The sequence below is a fragment of the Rhinopithecus bieti genome, unplaced genomic scaffold (genome assembly GCF_001698545.2).
Source record: "Rhinopithecus bieti isolate Rb0 unplaced genomic scaffold, ASM169854v2 scaffold_2574, whole genome shotgun sequence".
NCBI lineage: Eukaryota > Metazoa > Chordata > Mammalia > Primates > Cercopithecidae > Rhinopithecus > Rhinopithecus bieti.
This window is the reverse complement of record NW_016804493.1, coordinates 5,480,143-5,498,874: the sequence shown is the minus strand read 5'-3', so window position 1 is coordinate 5,498,874 and position 18,732 is coordinate 5,480,143. Positions and strand designations below refer to the sequence as shown.

General features: G+C 44.7%; 1 protein-coding gene across 1 annotated transcript in view; it reads right to left on the bottom strand.

The window, feature by feature from the left end:
- Positions 1–18,495, bottom strand: part of GLG1 (golgi glycoprotein 1) — a 167,253-nt gene extending 148,758 nt beyond the window's left edge. Inside the window, exon 1 of the mRNA XM_017868617.1 lies at positions 18,004–18,495. Coding sequence (XP_017724106.1) covers positions 18,004–18,468 — 465 coding nt within the window. The 5' untranslated portion in view covers positions 18,469–18,495. The remainder of the gene's footprint in view (positions 1–18,003) is intronic.
- Between the last annotated feature and the right edge of the window lie 237 nt (positions 18,496–18,732).

The window sequence follows — 18,732 nt, the reverse complement described above, 5'->3', positions numbered from 1 at the left end:
AAAAAAAAAAAAAAAAAGAACAGGTGGTAAACAGAGTGAATCTTATGGTAAGTGAATTTCATCCCAATGAGTCAGAGAGAGCTGATAAGAAAAAAAAAAAAAAAGGCAAGGCCCTAGGAAATAATGGACCCACAAGATAAGAGGAACCTGGGTCTCTGGATCACCACATGACTGGATCACAGTCCCCCACAATTTCTCCTGTGTTCAACCACTGATATTTTTGGGTTTTTTATGGAAGTTAGTTTTGTCCTAATTAGTACATGAACTGAAAGGAAAACTTTTATCTTGCACAAGGGCTTATTATTACCTCAACTCAGTTATAAGACAAGTTGACCTTCCTGACACACAATGAAATTATATCATGCTAAAATATTTTTCCACTGGGCAATGGAAAAATAATTTTTTTTTGAGACAGGGTCTCGCTCTGTCACCCAAGCTGGAGTGCAGTGGCGCAATCATAACTCACGGCAGCCTCAATCTCCTCAGCTCAGACAATCCTCTCACCTCAGCCTCCAGAGCAGCTGGGACTACAGGAGCCTGCCACCACACCTGGCTAATTTTTTTGTTTCAATAAAGTCAGAACTTTGGATCAAAATACACAAACATTTGTAATTCTAACTTTTTTTTTGAATTGTAGTCTCGCTATTGTTGCCCAGGCTGGAGTGCAGTGGCGTGATCTTGGCTCACTGCAACCTCCACATCCTGGGTTCAAGCAATTCTCCTGCCTCAGTCTACCAAGTAGCTGGGATTACAGCCGCCCGCCACCACGCCCACTAATTTTTGTATTATCAGTAGAGACAGGGTTTCACCATGTTGGTCAGGCTGGTCTTGAACTCCTGACCTCAGGTGATCCACCCAGCTCAGCCTCCCAAAGTGCTGAGATTACAGGAGTGAGTGACTGCGCCTGGCCTTATTAATCTCCCTTTCTAACAAATTCTCCCCATTCCTTCCCACATTTAGTATGTCAGAAGTTAAAATCCAAGAAGTAATGATTTCTACTTCCACTTATGAGGATTAGCTACTATGGAAACTATCCCTTACTCCCATTATAAACAAGACACGATACATGAAGTAACCGCCAGTCACTGAACAAAAGGCAGCATTAACTATGATCCCTGAGAGAAGGTAACAAACCAGGTGAGCCGATGATTACCTAACTTACTGTACGGAAGTGGCTTCTGGGCTGCAACACAGGGAGAGGAAACCCAAACAGAATTGGATGGTCTTGCTGAATGGAGGAGAGAAACTTTAGGGTATCTAAAGTAGCTAGAATTTGCAAGATTTGAATACTGGAACCAAGAAAGAGTGAGAATAGAGAAAGAGTTCTGTACTGAGAATGGTCACAGGATTCTGCAGAGGGATCCCCTTGAATCCAATAAAAAGTTACCACACTTGGAAAGCAGGAATATGACTAATAACAAAACTTAATCAATAGAAAACGATCAAGAAGTGACAGAGATGATGGAATTAGCACATGAGGACCTTAAACAGCTATTACGGCTGGGCACGTTGGCTCACGCCTGTAATCCCAGCACTTTGGGAGGCCGAGGTGGGCGATCACGCGGTCAAGAGATAGAGACCATCCTGACTAACATGGTGAAACCCGGTCTCTACTGAAAATACAAAAATTAGCGGGCATGGTGGTGCGTGCCTGTAGTCCCAGCAACTCGGGAGGCTGAGGCAGGAGAAACACTTGAACCTGGGAGGCAGAGGTTGCAGTGAGCCGAGATCGCGCCACTGCACTCCAGCCTGGTGACAGAGCGAGACTCAGTCTCCAAAAAAGAAAAACAAAAAAGAAAAAAACAGCTATTACATGTACACTAAAGGGTGTAAAGGAAAACATGAACATAATGGATAATCGACTATATATGTAAAAGACCCAAATCAAACTTCTATACATGAAATATACCTAAAATACCAAATTCACTGGATGGTATTAATAGCTGGCTGAAAACTACAGAAGAAAACATCAGTGAACCTGAAGATACAGCAATAGTAATTATCCAAAATGAAACATGGAGAAAAAAAACAGGCGGCAGTTGGGGTTGGGTGGGGGGATTAAAAACAGAGCCCCCTTGTGGGACAATAGTAATCAACTTAACCTACATAAGATTAGAGCCCAAGAGAGAAAGAGGGACAAAAAAACCTCATGAGTAGCTGGGACTACAGGCTCTCACCATCAAGTTGGCTAATTTTTGTATTTTTTGTAGAGATGGGGTTAGGCCATGTTGCCCAGGCTGATCTCAAACTCCTAGGCTCAGGAAATCCACCCACTTTAGCCTACCAGAGTGCTGGGATTACAGACATGAGCCACCATGCTCAGTCTGTTCTTAATACTATGTGACTTGGGCAAATAAAAATCTATCTGATTCATGGTTTTTTATCTGTAAAATAAGGCTAGTATCTGTCATATCTATCACACATGGTTATCAAGAGCTACAAATAAGATTAAAAGGGTTCTATAAACTGAAAGCCAAATAGCAACTTGACTAAGAATAATTAAATATTTAGGGAGAAGGTTGTTAGACCAATACCCATTCTTTCTTAATCAAATGTATTTCGTGAATGGCCGGACATGGTGGTTCATGCTTGTAATCCCAGCACTTTGGGAGGCAGAGGTGGGTGGATAACTTGAGGTCAGGAGTTCGAGAGCAGCCTGGCCAACGTGGTGAAACCTCGTCTCTACTAAAAGTATAAAAAAAAAAAATTAGACAGGCATGGTGGCTTGCACCTGTAATCCCAGCTACTCAAGAGGCTGAGGCAGGAGAATCACTTGAACCCAGGAGGCGGAGGTTGCAGTGAGCTGAGATCACACCATTGCACTCCAGCCTAGGTGACAGAGTGAAACTGCCTCAAAAAAAAAAAAAAAAAGAACAATTACTTTAAACCATATGAAAATGTTTTTATAAGTCAAATATGATGAAATATTGGCAATTTCTTATAGTTCAATCTAACAAAAATGAAGGAAGAAAACAATGCCTAAAGTGGACCTAGCTGGCGGGGGAGGAGAAGCAGCGGGCTGTGCTGAGGGAAGGGCACTGGGAAATATTTTGGTATAGAAAATTCCCAAATCACTGAATATAAAATATTTTCCCAAAAATAACACTTACATATAAGCCCTGTAAACTCTGAAGCTGTAACTCTGTGCTCTCAGGAAGCCCACACCACTACACTATTTATCTGTGGGTATGGGGCAGCAAGATGTATAATGGAGCCAGTATGAAGGAGAGGCAAACAGGTTGAGAATCTGAGCTAAAGAAAGGGAATTTCCACAAGAGGAAGGGAAGCACACCAATTTCTTCTGAATTCTGCTTTCAGTGCCCTAATTTCTCCTATTTCACATACACTTCCAAGTTGAAAATAAAAGTATACCAACAGTAAAATTCTTGGCCGAGCGTGGCGGTACACGCCTGTGGTCCCAGCTACTCAGGAGGCTGAGGTAGAATTGTTTGAACATGATGGGAAGCAGAGGTAGCAATGAGCTGAGATCCAGGCACTGCACTCCAGCCTGGGTGACACACTGGGTGACTCTCACTCACAGTCTGGGTGAGAGTCTGTCTCAAAAATAAATAAATAAATAAATAAATAAATAAATAAATAAATAAAATAAACAAACAAATAAATAATAAAAGTATACCAATAGTACAAATCCTTGAAACTTCTTTTTTGTTTTTGTTTATTTTTTTGAGACGGAGCCTAGCTCTCTCGCCCAAACTTGAGTGCAGTGGTGCGATCTCTGCAAGCTCCACCTCCCGGGTTCATGCCATTTTCCTGCCTCAGCCTCCTGAGTAGCTGGCGCACGCCACCATGCCCGGCTAACTTTTTTGTATTTTTTAGTAGAGACAGGATTTCACCGTGTTAGCCAGGATGGTCTTGATCTCCTGACCTCATGATCCGCCCGCCTTGGCCTCCCAAAGTGCTGCGATTACAGGCGTGAGCCATCATGCCTGGCTGATGTTTTTCTTTTTTTTACAATTATAAGAAGTTTCAGGCCAGGCGCCATGGCTCACGCCTGTAATCCCAGCACTTTGCGAGGCTGAGGCAGGCAGATCACCTGACGTCAGGAGTTCGAGACCAGCTTGACCAACATGGAGAAACCCCGTCTCTACTAAAAATACAAAATTAGCCGGGCGTGGTGGCACGTGCCTGTAACCCAGCTACTCAGGAAGCTGAGGCAGGAGAATCGCTTGAACCTGAGAGGCGGAGGTTGCAGTGAGCCGAGACCACGTCATTGCACTCCAGCCTGGGCAACAAGAGCAAAACTCTGTCTCAAGAAAAAAAAAGAAAAAGAAAAGCATCACCACCACCGGACACACTAAAAGCTGCTATCAATACACATAATAGTCAGGTTCTAATAAACCTATCAAACTCAGAGTTTAAAATGAAATTGTGGGCCGGGCGCGGTGGCTCAAGCCTGTAATCCCAGCACTTTGGGAGGCCGAGACGGGCGGATCACGAGGTCAGGAGATCGAGACCATCCTGGCTAACACGGTGAAACCCCGTCTCTACTAAAAAATACAAAAAACTAGCCGGGCGAGGTGGCGGGCGCCTGTAGTCCCAGCTACTCGGGAGGCTGAGGCAGGAGAATGGCGTAAACCCGGGAGGCGGAGCTTGCAGTGAGCTGAGATCCAGCCACTGCACTCCAGCCTGGGCCACAGAGCGAGACTCCGTTTCAAAAAAAAAAAAATAAAATAAAATAAAATAAAATAAAATGAAATTGTGTCAAAGTAGGGCCTTTCTTGTTAAAAAAAAAAATTAAAATATAAAAATATGAAAATGAAATTGGATTTTCAACTATTTCAAAACTCTGCTGCCTAGTTACTTCTGAAAGAAGACTTACAGGGCCGGACATGGTGGCTCACGGCTGTAATCTCAACACTTTGGGAGGCCAAGGTGGGCGGATCACAAGGTCAGAAGTTTGAGACTAGCCTGGCCAACATGGTGAAACCCCGTCTCCAGTAAAAATACAAAAATCAGCTGGGTGTGTCAGCATGTGCCTGTAGTCCCAGCTACTCGGGAGGCTGAGGCAGAAGAATCACTTGAACCCGGGAGGCAGAGGTTGTAGTGAGCCAAGATCATGCCACTGCACTCCAGCCTGTGCAACAGAGCAAGACTCCATCTCCAAAAAAAAAAAAACAAAAACAAAACGAAGACTTACACACCAAAAATTATGTGTGCTGTCCTTAATGTATTGCTAAGTTTAGTATTTATATCTTAGTATTACAGACTGCTTCACAGGCCAGAGAAATGTTCCAACCTTGACAATACGAGAGCAAAAGGCCTTACATATTACTTTCCCTCTGAAAAGTCACCATCTTTCAGAAAAATTTCAGTAATGTTTGAATGTATCTGGTTTTATACAGGGAAAAAAGTAGTCTTCTGAACTATCCTTTTTCCCCTTATACATGAGAGCAGAGGTTTCCTTTGATAGGCAGTATTCCAAATTTGGCAAAACTTAATTCCTTTACCCAGAGGATTTACCCCTTCAAAGTGTACACATTTAAATACCATCATGTATATATGTACGTAGCGATGGGGTCTCACCATATTGGCAAACTGGTCTCAAACTTCTGGCTTATGCGATCTGCCACCTTGGTCTCCTAAAGTGCTGGGGTGTAGGCCACCGTGCCTGGCCTTCTGTAATTTATTTACTGATTGATTGATTGATTGAGATGGAGTCTTGCTCTGTCACCCAGGCTGGAGTGCAACAGAGTGATCTCGGCTCACTGCAAACTCTGCCTCCTGGGTTCAAGCGATTCTCCTGCCTCAGTCTCCTGAGTAGCTGGGATTACAGGTGCACGCCACCACACCTTGCTGATTTTTGTATTTTTAATAGAGATGGGGTTTTCCCATGTTGCCCAGGCTGGTCTTGAATTCCTGACCTCAGGGGATCCACCCGCCTTGGCCTTCCCAAGTGCTGGGATTACAGGCGTGAGCCACCGCACCCGGACTCTTTATATAAATGTTCTTGACCTTATTCCAAAGCTTTATTGGAGATGCTTTGGAAGGATTATATAAAGGGTGTGAAGCATTCCAGTTTATTTCACATTTCTCTTAAGGCAGCGAACAAAAAGCATTATCTTGAATGAGCTCACCTACAACAACAAAGCGGAAACAGAAGACCATTTATAAATAAGAAAACTGAAGGTTTGAGAGATTAACTTGCCCAAGGTCATAATAACTGGTAAGGGAGCTAGGATTTGAATCCAGGACTGCAGTTCCAAAGCCCATTCTATTTTTCCATTTATCACAATGCTTTTCCTCTCATCACAAGCTTCACATGACTATAGGACCTTATCTCATCTGATTTTACATCATATATAATATGTGTGTCCTCAGTAAATGGTTGCTACCGTTTGAATGTGTCCCCCAAAGTTCATGTGTTGGAAACTTAATCCCCAATACAAGTGCTGAAAGACAGGACCTTTAAGAGGTGACCAGGTCATGAGAACACTGTGGCCTCATGAATGGATTAACGCCCTTATCTCCGTTACCCAGGAAGTGGGGTTCTGATAAAAGGATGAGTTCTGCGCATTCCTTGTGCAAGCCCACCCTTTCTCTTGCATTCTCTTGTCCTTCCACATTCTGCCATGGGATGATGCAGCAAGCCAGCCCTCACCAAATAGGACCTCTCAATCTTGGACTTCCCAATCTCCAGAACCATGAGCCAAATAAATATTTCTTTACAAATTACCCAGTCTTGGGTATTTTGTTAAAGCAACACGAAATGGACTAAGACAATGGCACTAATTAACAGATGGCATGATATTTGTTCATGATTAAAATTCTCCATTACACCCCTTTCTTCATCGTTGAAGTTACTGTCTACTTCATGCTGTTTATCACATTACAGAGCTGATATGGCCAGTGTAATTATTTTGAGAGTTCTGTTAAATGACTTGCAGGGCAGTCTTTCTCATTTAAACTTAAATTACAAGTGAAGTACCAGAGCATTTTTTTTTTTTTTTTTTTGGAGACAGAGTTTCACTCTTGTCACCCAGGCTGGAGTGCAACGACACAATCTCCGCTCATTGCAACCTCCACCTCCCCGGTTCAAGCAATTCTCCTGCCTCAGCCTTCTGAGTAGCTGGGATTACAGGCATGTGTCACCACGCCTGGCTAATTTTTGTATTTTTAGTAGAGATGAGGTTTCACCACATTGGCCAGGATGGTGTCGAACTCCTGACCTCAGGTGATCTGCCCGCCTCGGCTTCCCAAAGTGCTGGGATTACAGGTGTAAGCCACCACACCCGGCTGGTACCAGAGCATTTTTAACACAATTTCTTTTGCTGTCATTTTTTCAAAACTTGTATTTCAACTGATTTAGAACTTACATTCTTATTCTCTTGGTTAATTTTACTCACCTACCATTTCACTTCATTGCTTATCATGCTTATGATTTTAAATATGTATAACATTTTATTTTATTGTTTTTTTTTTTGAGACAGAGTCTCACTGTTGCCCAGGCTGGAGTGCAATGGCGTGATCTTGGCTCACTGCCACCTCTGCCTCCCAGGTTCAAGCAATTCTCCTGCCTCAGCCTCCCGAGTAGCTGGGATTACAGGCATGCGCCACCACATCTGGCTAATTTTTGTACTGTTAGTAGAGACGAGATTTCGACGTATTAGCTAGGCTGGTCTCAAACCCCTGACCTCAGGTGATCCACCCACCTCAGCCTCCCAGAGTGCTAGGATTACAGGTGTGAGCCACCGCGCCCAGCCTATCACATTTATTTTTTAAAGAAACACAAAAACATTTTAAGAATTTGTTTTATTTTACAAGTGTATAGATACAGGATTCAAGTCAGCACCCATTTTTACTATGATTCACCCTATCAAGAATTCTAGGTGTTATTAGAGCCTTTAATAGGAAAATGTACAGGTCCTGTAAATATCACACATTCAGTCAAACAAAATTTTCTGATTTCAGTAAAATTATTAAAGCTGAATGACTACAGATGTCTGGTTCTCTTAAGTCATTGTTTTTAGATTCCAGTCCACACTCCCTGTTCCTTCACACTCTATTTTAATGCAGATACAAAGGGTAGTACTGGCACAGTTCTGAGGGCCATCACTTAGAGTTCTTTCTTAAGTTTCAAATCTAACACAACCAAATTAAGATGAGTCACTAACTGACCTCTAGTTTTATCAGAGTATTGTTCTCAAGTTGAAGGAGCTAAAGCACCCCTTACAACTCACAAATTAGGCATGCAGAAGATGAAATCTACTCATTAACAAGATTAGGAGGCTTGGCCGGGCGTGGTGGCTCAAGCCTGTAATCCCAGCACTTTGGGAGGCCGAGATGGGCGGATCACAAGGTCAGGAGATCGAGACCATCCTGGCTAACCCAGTGAAACCCTGTCTCTACTAAAAAATACAAAAAAAAAAAAAAAAAAAAAAAAGATTAGGAGGCCTTTGTTTTGTTTCGTTTTGTTCTGTTTTTGAGACAGACTCTCACTCTGTTGCCCAGGCTGGAGTGCAGCGACGTGATCTCAGCTCACTGCAACCTCCCAGGATCAAGCGATCCTCCAGCCTCAGCCTCCATAGTAGCTGGGACTACATGCATGCATCACCATGACCGGGGTAATTTTTGTATTTTTAATAGAGACGGAGGTTCACCATGTTGGCCAGGCTGGTTTCGAACTCTGCACCTCAGGGGATCCGCCCACCTCAGGCTTCCAAACTGCTGGGATTACAGGTATGAGCCACTGCTTCCGGACTAGGAGGCATTTTAAAGCAATTCAATTAAGAATTCAGGCCGGGCGCGGTGGCTCAAGCCTGTAATCCCAGCACTTTGGGAGGCCGAGACGGGCGGATCACGAGGTCAGGAGATCGAGACCATCCTGGCTAACACGGTGAAACCCCGTCTCTACTAAAATACAAAACTAGCCGGGCGAAGTGGCGGGCGCCTGTAGTCCCAGCTACTCGGGAGGCTGAGGCAGGAGAATGGCGTAAACCCGGGAGGCGGAGCTTGCAGTGAGCTGAGATCTGGCCACTGCACTCCAGTCCGGGCGACAGAACGAGACTCCGCCTCAAAAAAAAAAAAAAAAAAAAAAAGAATTCAAGGCCGGTGCAGTGGCTCAGGCCTGTAATCTCAACACTTTGGGAGGCAGAGGTGGGCGGATCATGAGGTCAGGAGATCAAGACCATCCTGGCTAACACAGTTTCACTAGCCATCCTGGCTAACACGTCTCTACTAAAAATACAAAAAAATTAGCTTGGTGTGGTGGTGGGTGCCTGTAGTCCCAGTTACTCGGGAGGCTGAGGCAGGAGAACAGCATGAACCTGGGAGGTGGAGCTTGCAGTGAGCCGAGATCACACCACAGAGCTCCAACCTGGGCAACAGAGCAAGATTCTGTCTCAAAAAAAAAAAAAAATTTTATTAACATGAACCACCAATTCAAGAAGAATTAAGAAGTACTGAAGGGCAGGCACTAGGTGTGGTGGCTCATGCCTGTAATCCCAGCACTTTGGGAGGCCGAGGCGGGTGCATCACAAGGTGAGGAGATCGAGACCATCCTGGCTAACACGTTGAAACCCCGTCTCTACTAAAAATACAAAAAATTAGCTGGACGTGGTGGCGGGTGCCTGTAGTCCCAGCTACTCGGGAGGCTGAGGAAGAGAATCACTTGAACCCAGGAGGCGGAGGTTGCAGTGAGCCAAGATCCTGCCACTGCACTCCAGCTTGGCGACAGAGTAAGACTCCATCTCAAAAAAAAAAAAAGAAAAGAAAGAAGAAAAATTAATTTACATGATAGCCTACAAGCCATTTTAATTGCTGCTTTTAAAAATATATAAGTAAGGCCGGGTGCCGTGGCTCACGCCTGTAATCCCAACACTTTGGGAGACTGAGGTGGGTGGATCACCTAAGGTCAGGGGTTCGAGACCAGCCTGGCCAACATGGAGAAACCTCGTCTCTACTAAAAATACAAAAATTAGCCGGGTGTGGTGGCGAGTGCCTATAATCCCAGTTATTCAGGAAGCTGAGGCAGGAGAAAGGTTTGAACCCGAGAGGCAGAGATCGCAGTGAGCCGAGGCCATTCCACTTCACTCCACCCTGAGCAAGAGTGAAACTCCACCTCAAAACAACAACAAAAACATATATATACACATATATATCTTATATAAAGAGGAGATTTTTGTTATTGTTCCTGAGTAAATTTGTTTTGAACACATTAGGAGAAATGTACAAAAGAGAAATGCAGCATTTCATCTTTTGGACTGTTCAGGTATTTTATTTCCTTCTGCAGAACAATGAATTAAGCAACTATATACTGTAAAGCATCCTCATCAAGAGATTTCTTAAAAAGTATTTGCCATAAATGACAATGCTACTTTACAGGTAATTCTCAATTATCTGCTGGAATATTTTTATCTCAGGTAGGGATAAAAACATCCTGTTTCCAGACTTTATTTGGAGAACCAATCAGAGGTGAATATACGACCCTTCATGATCTGGACTGAAAACATTTTCAAGTTCTCTATTTCAGTCAGTACAGCCCCTTTAATAATTCCTCAAAGCATCTCCCCTTTCTACCTGTGCTACGACTCTCCTGCACATGTTATATTCCCACAGATCACAAAATTACAAAGCACCAGAGCTGGAAGAATCTTAAGAGATAATCCAAGACCAGGAGCCGGCCGGGCGCAGTGGCTCACGCCTGTAATCCCAGCACTTTGGGAGGCCGAGGCGGGCGGATCACAAGGTCAGCAGATCGAGACCACGGTGAAACCCCGTCTCTACTAAAAATACAAAAAAAAAAGTGAGCCGGGCGCCGTGGCGGGCGCCTGTAGTCCCAGCTACTCGGGAGGCTGAGGCAGGAGAATGGCCGGAACCCGGGAGGCGGAGCTTGCAGTGAGCTGAGATAGCGCCACCGCACTCCAGCCTGGTGGACAGAGCGAGACTCCGTCTCAAAAAAAAAAAAAGAAGAAGACCAGGAGCGGTGGCTCACGCCTGTAATCCCAGCACTTTGGGAGGCTGAGGCGGGTGGGATTACCTGAGGTCAGGAGTTCAAGACCAGGCTGGCCAACATGGTGAAACCCCGTCTCTACTAAAAACACAAAAATTAGCCAGGCCTGGTGGCTGGCACCTGTACTCCCAGCTACTAGAGAGGTGGAGGCAGGAGAATCGCTTGAATACAGGAGGCAAAGGTTGCAGTGAGCTGAGATCAAGCCACTACACTCCAGCCTGGGTGACAAAGCAAGACTCCATCTGAACCAAAAAACAAAAAAAAACAAAAAACAGAGATAATCCAGTATTAGTGCTTTCTGAAGCATGTGCTATTGGTAATACGCAAGATGATTTCAGGTGGTATGTGTTGGTACTGTATATGTTATAGTCATATATTTAGTTTCATACATATTAGAATGTACCTAGCACATCAAATTCATGAGTTCATGTATATTTCCCCTTAGAACAAGGCTAAGTAGTGGTGTGTACCTATAGTCTCAGCTACTCAAGAGGCTGAAGTGGAAGGATAGCTTGAGCCCAGGAGTTCGAGGTTGCAGTGAGCCATGGTCATGCCAATGCACTCCAGCCAGTCTGGGAGATACAGCGAGACTCTCAAAAAAAAAAAAAAAGAACAAGGACAAAGCTAAAGTAGACAGTCCTTGCTTAAGGAAAGAGACCGGGTGCAGTGGCTTACACCTGTAATCCTAGCACTTTGGGAGGCCAAGACAGGCAGATCACCTGAGGTCAGGGGTTCAAGGTCAGCCTGGCCAACATGGCGAAACTCCTGTCTTTACTAAAAATACAAAAATTAGCCAGGTGTGGTAGCGCACATGTGCAGCTCCAGCTACTTGGGAGGCTGAGGCAGGAGAATCACTTGAACCCAGGAGTCAGAGGTTTCAGTGAGCCAAGAATGCGCCACTGCACTCCAATCTGGGTGATTGGGAGAGATTCTATCTCACACACACACAAAAAAAAGTGATAGAATTTTCAAGCTAAGAATAGCAGAGCTGGGTTCCACCCAAATCTAAATCCTAATTTTGTGCTTATTTCACTGTCCTAAAATAATTTACTATCTGTATGACATCAAGTGATTAACACTCTCTTATATAATTGTTTCTTGATCACAACAATCTCATTTATCAAACCAACTGTAAGCAATGGTGGTGTCTTAAAGTACGAGTGTCCTTCCACAGTGATAGGTGTATAACAGAAGATCAATAATGACTTGATTATGTGGTTAGATTGCTTCCAACCACTGAGAGACAGCATAGGAGGAAATTCCATATTGGCTCAAACAAAACAATCATAATATATCCTAAAGCCAAACAATGTTTGGATTAACTGCTGTTTGAATTATTCATTGTCACTGATTCCCTCCATGAATGAATATGGAATCAGAAGCTGGTATATATATAATCCTAGAAACTTTACAATATATACATACAGAGAATATATACAGGCAACGACTCATATAGGTTAGACAGCAGAGATCTTAGAAACCGTACTGTAGGGGTTGGGTGCGGCGGCTCCGTCTGTAACCTCAGCATCCGGGAGGCAGAGGACGGTGGGTCATCTGAGCTCAGAAGTTTGAGACCAACCTAGGCAACCCAGCAAGACCTCGTCTCTCTTATAATTTAAAAAAAAAATGCTTCCAGTGTTCTAGTACAAATCCTGCTTAAGGTGAGCTGAGATTTGAAACTCTTTCCATAAAGCATAAATTCAGTTTATGATGCAGACTAATTAAATTAGCGTTGGGTGATAATGCCGATACATCTGCCTGAGAAATCTACAAATACTTCAATGCACTGTTACAACTCAATTGTTCTTGTGTCCCATTTAGCATACATTTATAAACCTGTGGCATTCTCAACAGTCACATACTCTTTTCCTTAGCCACAACCACTCATGGTAGATTAGAAAGAGTATGGTCTTTTAAGACAAAAAGGACTTGCTGAATACCAGCTCTACCACTTAGGATACGACATCAGACAAGTTACTTTAGCTCTTTGAGCCTATTTCTCTGCTAAAATAATAACACTAGCACTAATCACCTCACATGACTATCAACAGCGAGACAATACAGATGGTTAGTCCACTATCTCAAGTATACGGTTAAGTGAAAGGTTAAGAGCAGCGTAACAAAAATGTTTACCTATGAGTCTAAAAGGGGGTTTATGGTTCGCAACACTGAAATGTTAATTTCTGTTCAATACCTAAATTAGTTTATTTAAATATTTACAAAGCATTCACTCTGTGCAAAGCTTAGAGTGTGGTTACAAATTTATAATCTGAGACTGATATATGAAGAAAAGAGGCAAGAAATTACACAAGAAATTAGTGTCAGAATTACTTGCAAAAGAAAGATTTCATTATACATTTAAATACAAAAACAAAACAAAAGCTTCTAGCTTTTAAAAAGTATTTATCGCAGATATGCATTGAAGTATTTGAAATGACGGCATCTGGGATTTGCTTTAAAATATGCCAGCCTCCCAACCCTGTGCCCTAAAAATAAAAGGGTAGCTCACGCCTGTAATCCCAGAACTTTGGGAGACCGAGGAGGGCAGATTATGAGGTCAGAAGTTCGAGACCAGTCTGGCCAATATAGTGAAACCCTGTCTCTACTAAAAAATACAAAAATTAGCTGGGCGAGGTGGCACGTGCCTGTAATCCCAGCTACTCGGGAGGCTGAGGGAGGAGAATCACTTGAACCAGGGAGTCAGATGTTGCAGTGAGCTGAGATCGCACCACTGCACTCCAGCCTGGCGACAGAATGAGATTCTGTCTCAAAAAAAAAAAAAAAAAAAAAAAAAAAAAAAAAAAAAAAAAAAAAACTAATCTATGAACAACATCACAAACTTCTTTTTTTAGAGACGGTAAATCACTATGTTGCCCAGGCTGGTACTGAACTCCTGAGCTCAAGCTACCCTCCTGCTTCAGCCTCCCAAAGTGTCAGGATTTCAGGCATGAGCCACTGCGCCCGTCTGAACACCATAAACTTCTAAGGAACCAAGGTCTTCATCTGAAACTTCAAAATACAAGACACTACTGGAAAAAAAACCCAAAAAAGTGCTACTGGCCATTTTAACCAAGAATACATAAAGTATTTTAAAATGACCGGCAACATCAAGCATGCCTTCTTTATCACATACTAGGCAACAGTATCTTCTCTTTCTTTGGTAGTATTACTCCACCTACTAGAACAGCCCAGAGAATATTTTTTCTTTTTTGCCTTATACTTTTTTTTTTTTGAGACGGAGTCTCGCTTTGTCGCCCAGGCTGGAGTGCAGTGGTGCGATCTTGGCTCACTGCAAACTCTGCCTCCAGGGTTGACGTCATTCTCCTGCCTCAGCCTCCCAAATAGCTGGGACTATAGGCGCCTGCCACTAAGCCCGGTTAGTTTTTTGTATTTTTTAGTACACCCGGCTAATTTTTCATATTTTTTAGTAGAGACAGGGTTTCACCGTGTTAGCCAGGATGGTCTCGATCTCCTGACCTTGTGATCCACCTGCCTCAGCCTCCCAGAATGCTGGGATTACAGGCGTGAGCCACCGCGCCCGGCCTGCCTTATACTTTCTAGTTCTATGTTTTTATTTAAATAACTTGAACTACTACTAATTATACACACACAACTAGAACTACTAACACACCATTACTGGCTATTACATCTATTATTGAATAATGGACCCATGATATACTTGGCCTTTTTAAAAGCATGACTCATCTGAGAGCGTTAAAAAAAAAAAAAAAAAAGAATCCCAAGGTCAAGGCACAGTGGCTTACACCTCTAATCCCAGCACTTTGGGAAGCCCAGGTGGGAAGATCACCTGAACCCGGAAGGCTGAGGCTGCAATGAGCCCTTGAACTCAGAAGGTTGAGGCTGCAGTGAGCTATGACTGCACCATTGCACTCCCGTCGGGATGACAGAGCGAGAACTTGTCTCCAACGTAAAAAATATTTTTCAGAAAGAAAAGTTCCATAAGTTTCCAAAAAGCAAAAGTTAAGTTTGACACATGCCAAGTACTACAGTGAATCCACATGAATGAAGTGACATGTAGGCACTGTACTAGGCATAAGTATTTTACAGATGACAAGAATTTGGAAGGGTGTGCACAGATCATATGGAAATATGACACCCTTTTACACGGTATAAGTTACTTGGGCGTCCTCGGATTTCAGTATCTGAAGGAGGCCTGGAACCATCCTCCAGTGACACCAAGGAACAACTGTACTCATATGCTCTGCCTTTTCATAATTCCAATAACGGATACAGATAGGACAATGTTCCCTGCATTTGTATCCAAAGGGATAGAAAAGTACGTGTATCTATTTCACTAACAAACAGTTCTTACTGAACAACAAATACAAAACATATTCCATACGTTTCTTCAAATGTGCCTAGCTAGTTTACTTCTTTAAGTTATGCTCTTTCAAACACACAGATCAGATTTAATTAACTCCCAGACTAAGCAGAATGAAATTTCCTTTCATGGTCTTTAAAGAAAAAGAAAATAGGCCAGGCACGGTGGCTCACGCCTGTAATCCCAGCACTTTGGGAGGCCGAGGAGGGCGGATCACGAGGTCAGGAGATCAAGACCATCTTGGCTAAAACGGTGAAACCCCGTCTCTACTAAAAATACAAAAAATTAGCCAAGCGTGGTGGCGGGTGCCTGTAGTCCCAGCTACTCGGGAGGCTGATGCAGGAGAATGGCATGAACCCGGGAGGTGGACCTTGCAGTGAGCCGAGATCATCCCACTGCACTCCAGCCCGGGCGTCCCCAAAAAAAGAAAAAAACAAAAGAAAAGAAAAGAAGGTGGGCACAGTGGCTCACACCTGTAATCGCAGCACTTTGGGAGCCCGAGGTGGGCAGATAACAAGGTCATGAGATCGAGACCATCCTGGCCAAAATGGTGAAACCCTGTCTCTACTAAAATACAAAATTAGCTGGGCATGGTGGCACGCGACTGTAGTCCCAGGTACTCAGGAGGCTGAGGCAGGACAACTGCTTAAAGCCGGGAGGTGAAGGTGGCAGTGAGCCGAGATCATGCCACTGCACTCCAGCCTGGCGACAGAGTGAGACTCTGTATCAAAAAAAAAAGAAAAGGAAAAGAAAAGTTTAAAATAACTCCACCTGCTGAAGAATATACACAGGTGTTCACAGTACTCTTCTTTCATTATTTCTGTATGTAAAACTGGAGGAAAAAACATTAAATTGGGAATTTGGCTCCTCTCCCTCCCCTAAACCCCAAAACTCCCATTTCCAATTTACATGACACCTTTCCTCCTCTGGAGCATAAAAGTGCCTCCTTTAAGTGGAGGTTTCCAAATGTCCGGAATACACATGAAGAAGGATATATACACTCCTTGAATAGGCACTTTTGCCACTTTCCCTAATAATGTGCTGTTTCTGGTCAGGCACAGTGGCTCACACCTGTAATCCCAGCACTTTGGGAGGCCGAGGCGGGCAGATCACAAGGTTAGGAGATCAAGACCATCCTGGCTAACTCGGTGAAACCCTGTCTCTACTAAAATACAAAAAATTAGCTGGGCGTGGTGGCGGGCACCTGTAGTCCCAGTTACTCGGGAGGCTGAGGCAGGAGAACGGAGTGAACCCGGGAGGCGAAGCTTGCAGTGAGCCGAGAACGCGCCACTGCACTCCAGCCCGGGCGACAGAGCGAGACTCCGTCTCAAAATAAATAAATAGATAGATAAATAAAGTGCTGTTTCTACCAAAACCACTAATAATGTGTTTGGTCACCAGTATTAGGATCCTAGTTTGATGAAACGACATATATTATGTGTCCTCAAAGAGCAAAAGAAAATTCCAAAAGTTTGACACCCCGAGTTAGGAATCTTAGCTGTATCTACCAGAGGACTATCCTTCTAGTCTTCAAGCTGAAGATGAGAAGTCAGGTAAGGCCTCACATTTCCAGTGGCTCTGGAAACTTCCTTTCTTTCTGTCTCCTGCTTATGTATGTCTTTTCCTCTATCTGAATTGCTTTTGTATAGAATACTAAAGCATGAGATGAACGGGAGGAAATGCCAAGAGTAGCAAATTTCTACAAGTCTGTGGTCCTCCTATAGCTTGAACGCCTTAAACAAATCTGATACTACAATTAAAAAAAAAAAAAAACAACTAAAACAGTATCAAGTAGCAGCTTTATTCTATGTGTCAACCTTTAGGGCTAATTCTAATACCTACACCTCTGGAAAAAGTTACTACTGTCAGATTTGCTCCCAAACTTTGAGAATTGTCAAATATGCACTTATAGTCTGCAGCATTAAACCTAGATTATAAATTATCAGTGTCACTTAACTGAATCACACCAAGCAATGGCAAATCTAGATTTCATTAAGAGATACTGTTAAAATCACATTGAGACCTCAGAAAGGCAAGACCCCATAACCCAGTCACAAACACAGCTTCAAATGCTTCCCCAACTTTTCAAGCTTTGGGGCGCCAAGTCACTCGCAGTTAACAGCTTAAACATGGGGTTCAATACAAACTGACCAAAGGAAGTGAAGAAAACAAAGCATACATTAATTTCAGCAAGAAGATGGATTTGCGAATTAAATCTACTGTAGTAAACAGCAGATCAAATACCTACTGCTAATCAACAGATCGTTCTTTACAGCCTAAGTACGCCAAGCATTTTTTTATGTTTAAATGGCTTGCCACAAATTGTCCTAGTCGAAACTGATGGCAAAATCCTAAACTGGTCTTTGGCGAGGAGACACTCTGTATAGAGGATCACACAAAAGACAGGAGCGAACAGACAACGCTGTGGGCCTCGGCGGACTGCGGCCAGGAGCCCAGGTCTTCGTCCCAGACCCCGGCAACAGGGAGGGAAATAAGGGCGAGGGAATGAAGAAGTGGGGGTGGGATCCTTTTTCCTGAATGCGCCTGGGAATGAGGAGCAAAGAGGGAAGGAGCGAGTGCAGCACAGAGGAAGCGAGAAAAGCAGCCGACCGGCGTCAGCGTCTTCCAAGGCTGGCAACACCCTCGGGCCCGCACCAGGCCTGGCCCTCCCGGCTTCGTCCCACCTCCTCACCTCCCTCACATCCTGCAGGCACTCGAGCACCGCCAGGTTGTTGCTCCAGGTGTGCTTGGGGCACACGCGGGTCACGTCCTCCCTGCAGGACTCTTCCTCCGCCAGCTTCCAGCCCCCACCAGCCCCCGCTCCTCCTCGCCGAGCCGGAGGCCCACCCGCCGGGAAAGGCGGCTGTGGCGGCTGAGGCTGCTGTTGCTGTTGCTGTTGCTGTTGCTGCTGCTGCTGCTGCTGCTGCTGCTGCTGCTGCTGGAGCTGCGATGACTGAGGCAGCTGGGGCAGCTGCTGACCCGCCGGGCCGCCGCCTCCGGCCTGCCCTACGAAGGACACAAAGTTGGCGCCGGGGCCCTGGCCCTGGCTATGGACGCCCTGGCCGGGGAGTTTCTCGGCCCCGGCCGCGGCTAGCAGCAGCAGCTGCAGCGCCGCCGACAAACGGAACATCCTCCGTACACGTCCACACGCCGCCATCTTGGGTCCGCGGCGAGCTCGACGCACTCGCCGGCGCCGCGTATTTAAATGAGGGGGCGGAGACACTGGGCGTGGCAGCGTGGCCCTGCCGAGGCCCGCCCCTGCCGGCGCCGACCCGCAAGTCCAGAGTGGGGCGAAGGAAGACGCCACGCTGAAAACCGTACACGCCCTGGACCCGCGGTTGGGAGAGCGGCGCTCCTTACCCGGGGGGTTGGTGGGGTTTCTTCAAAAGCCCGGGCAAGGCGGCCTAGTCTAATTCCTTTT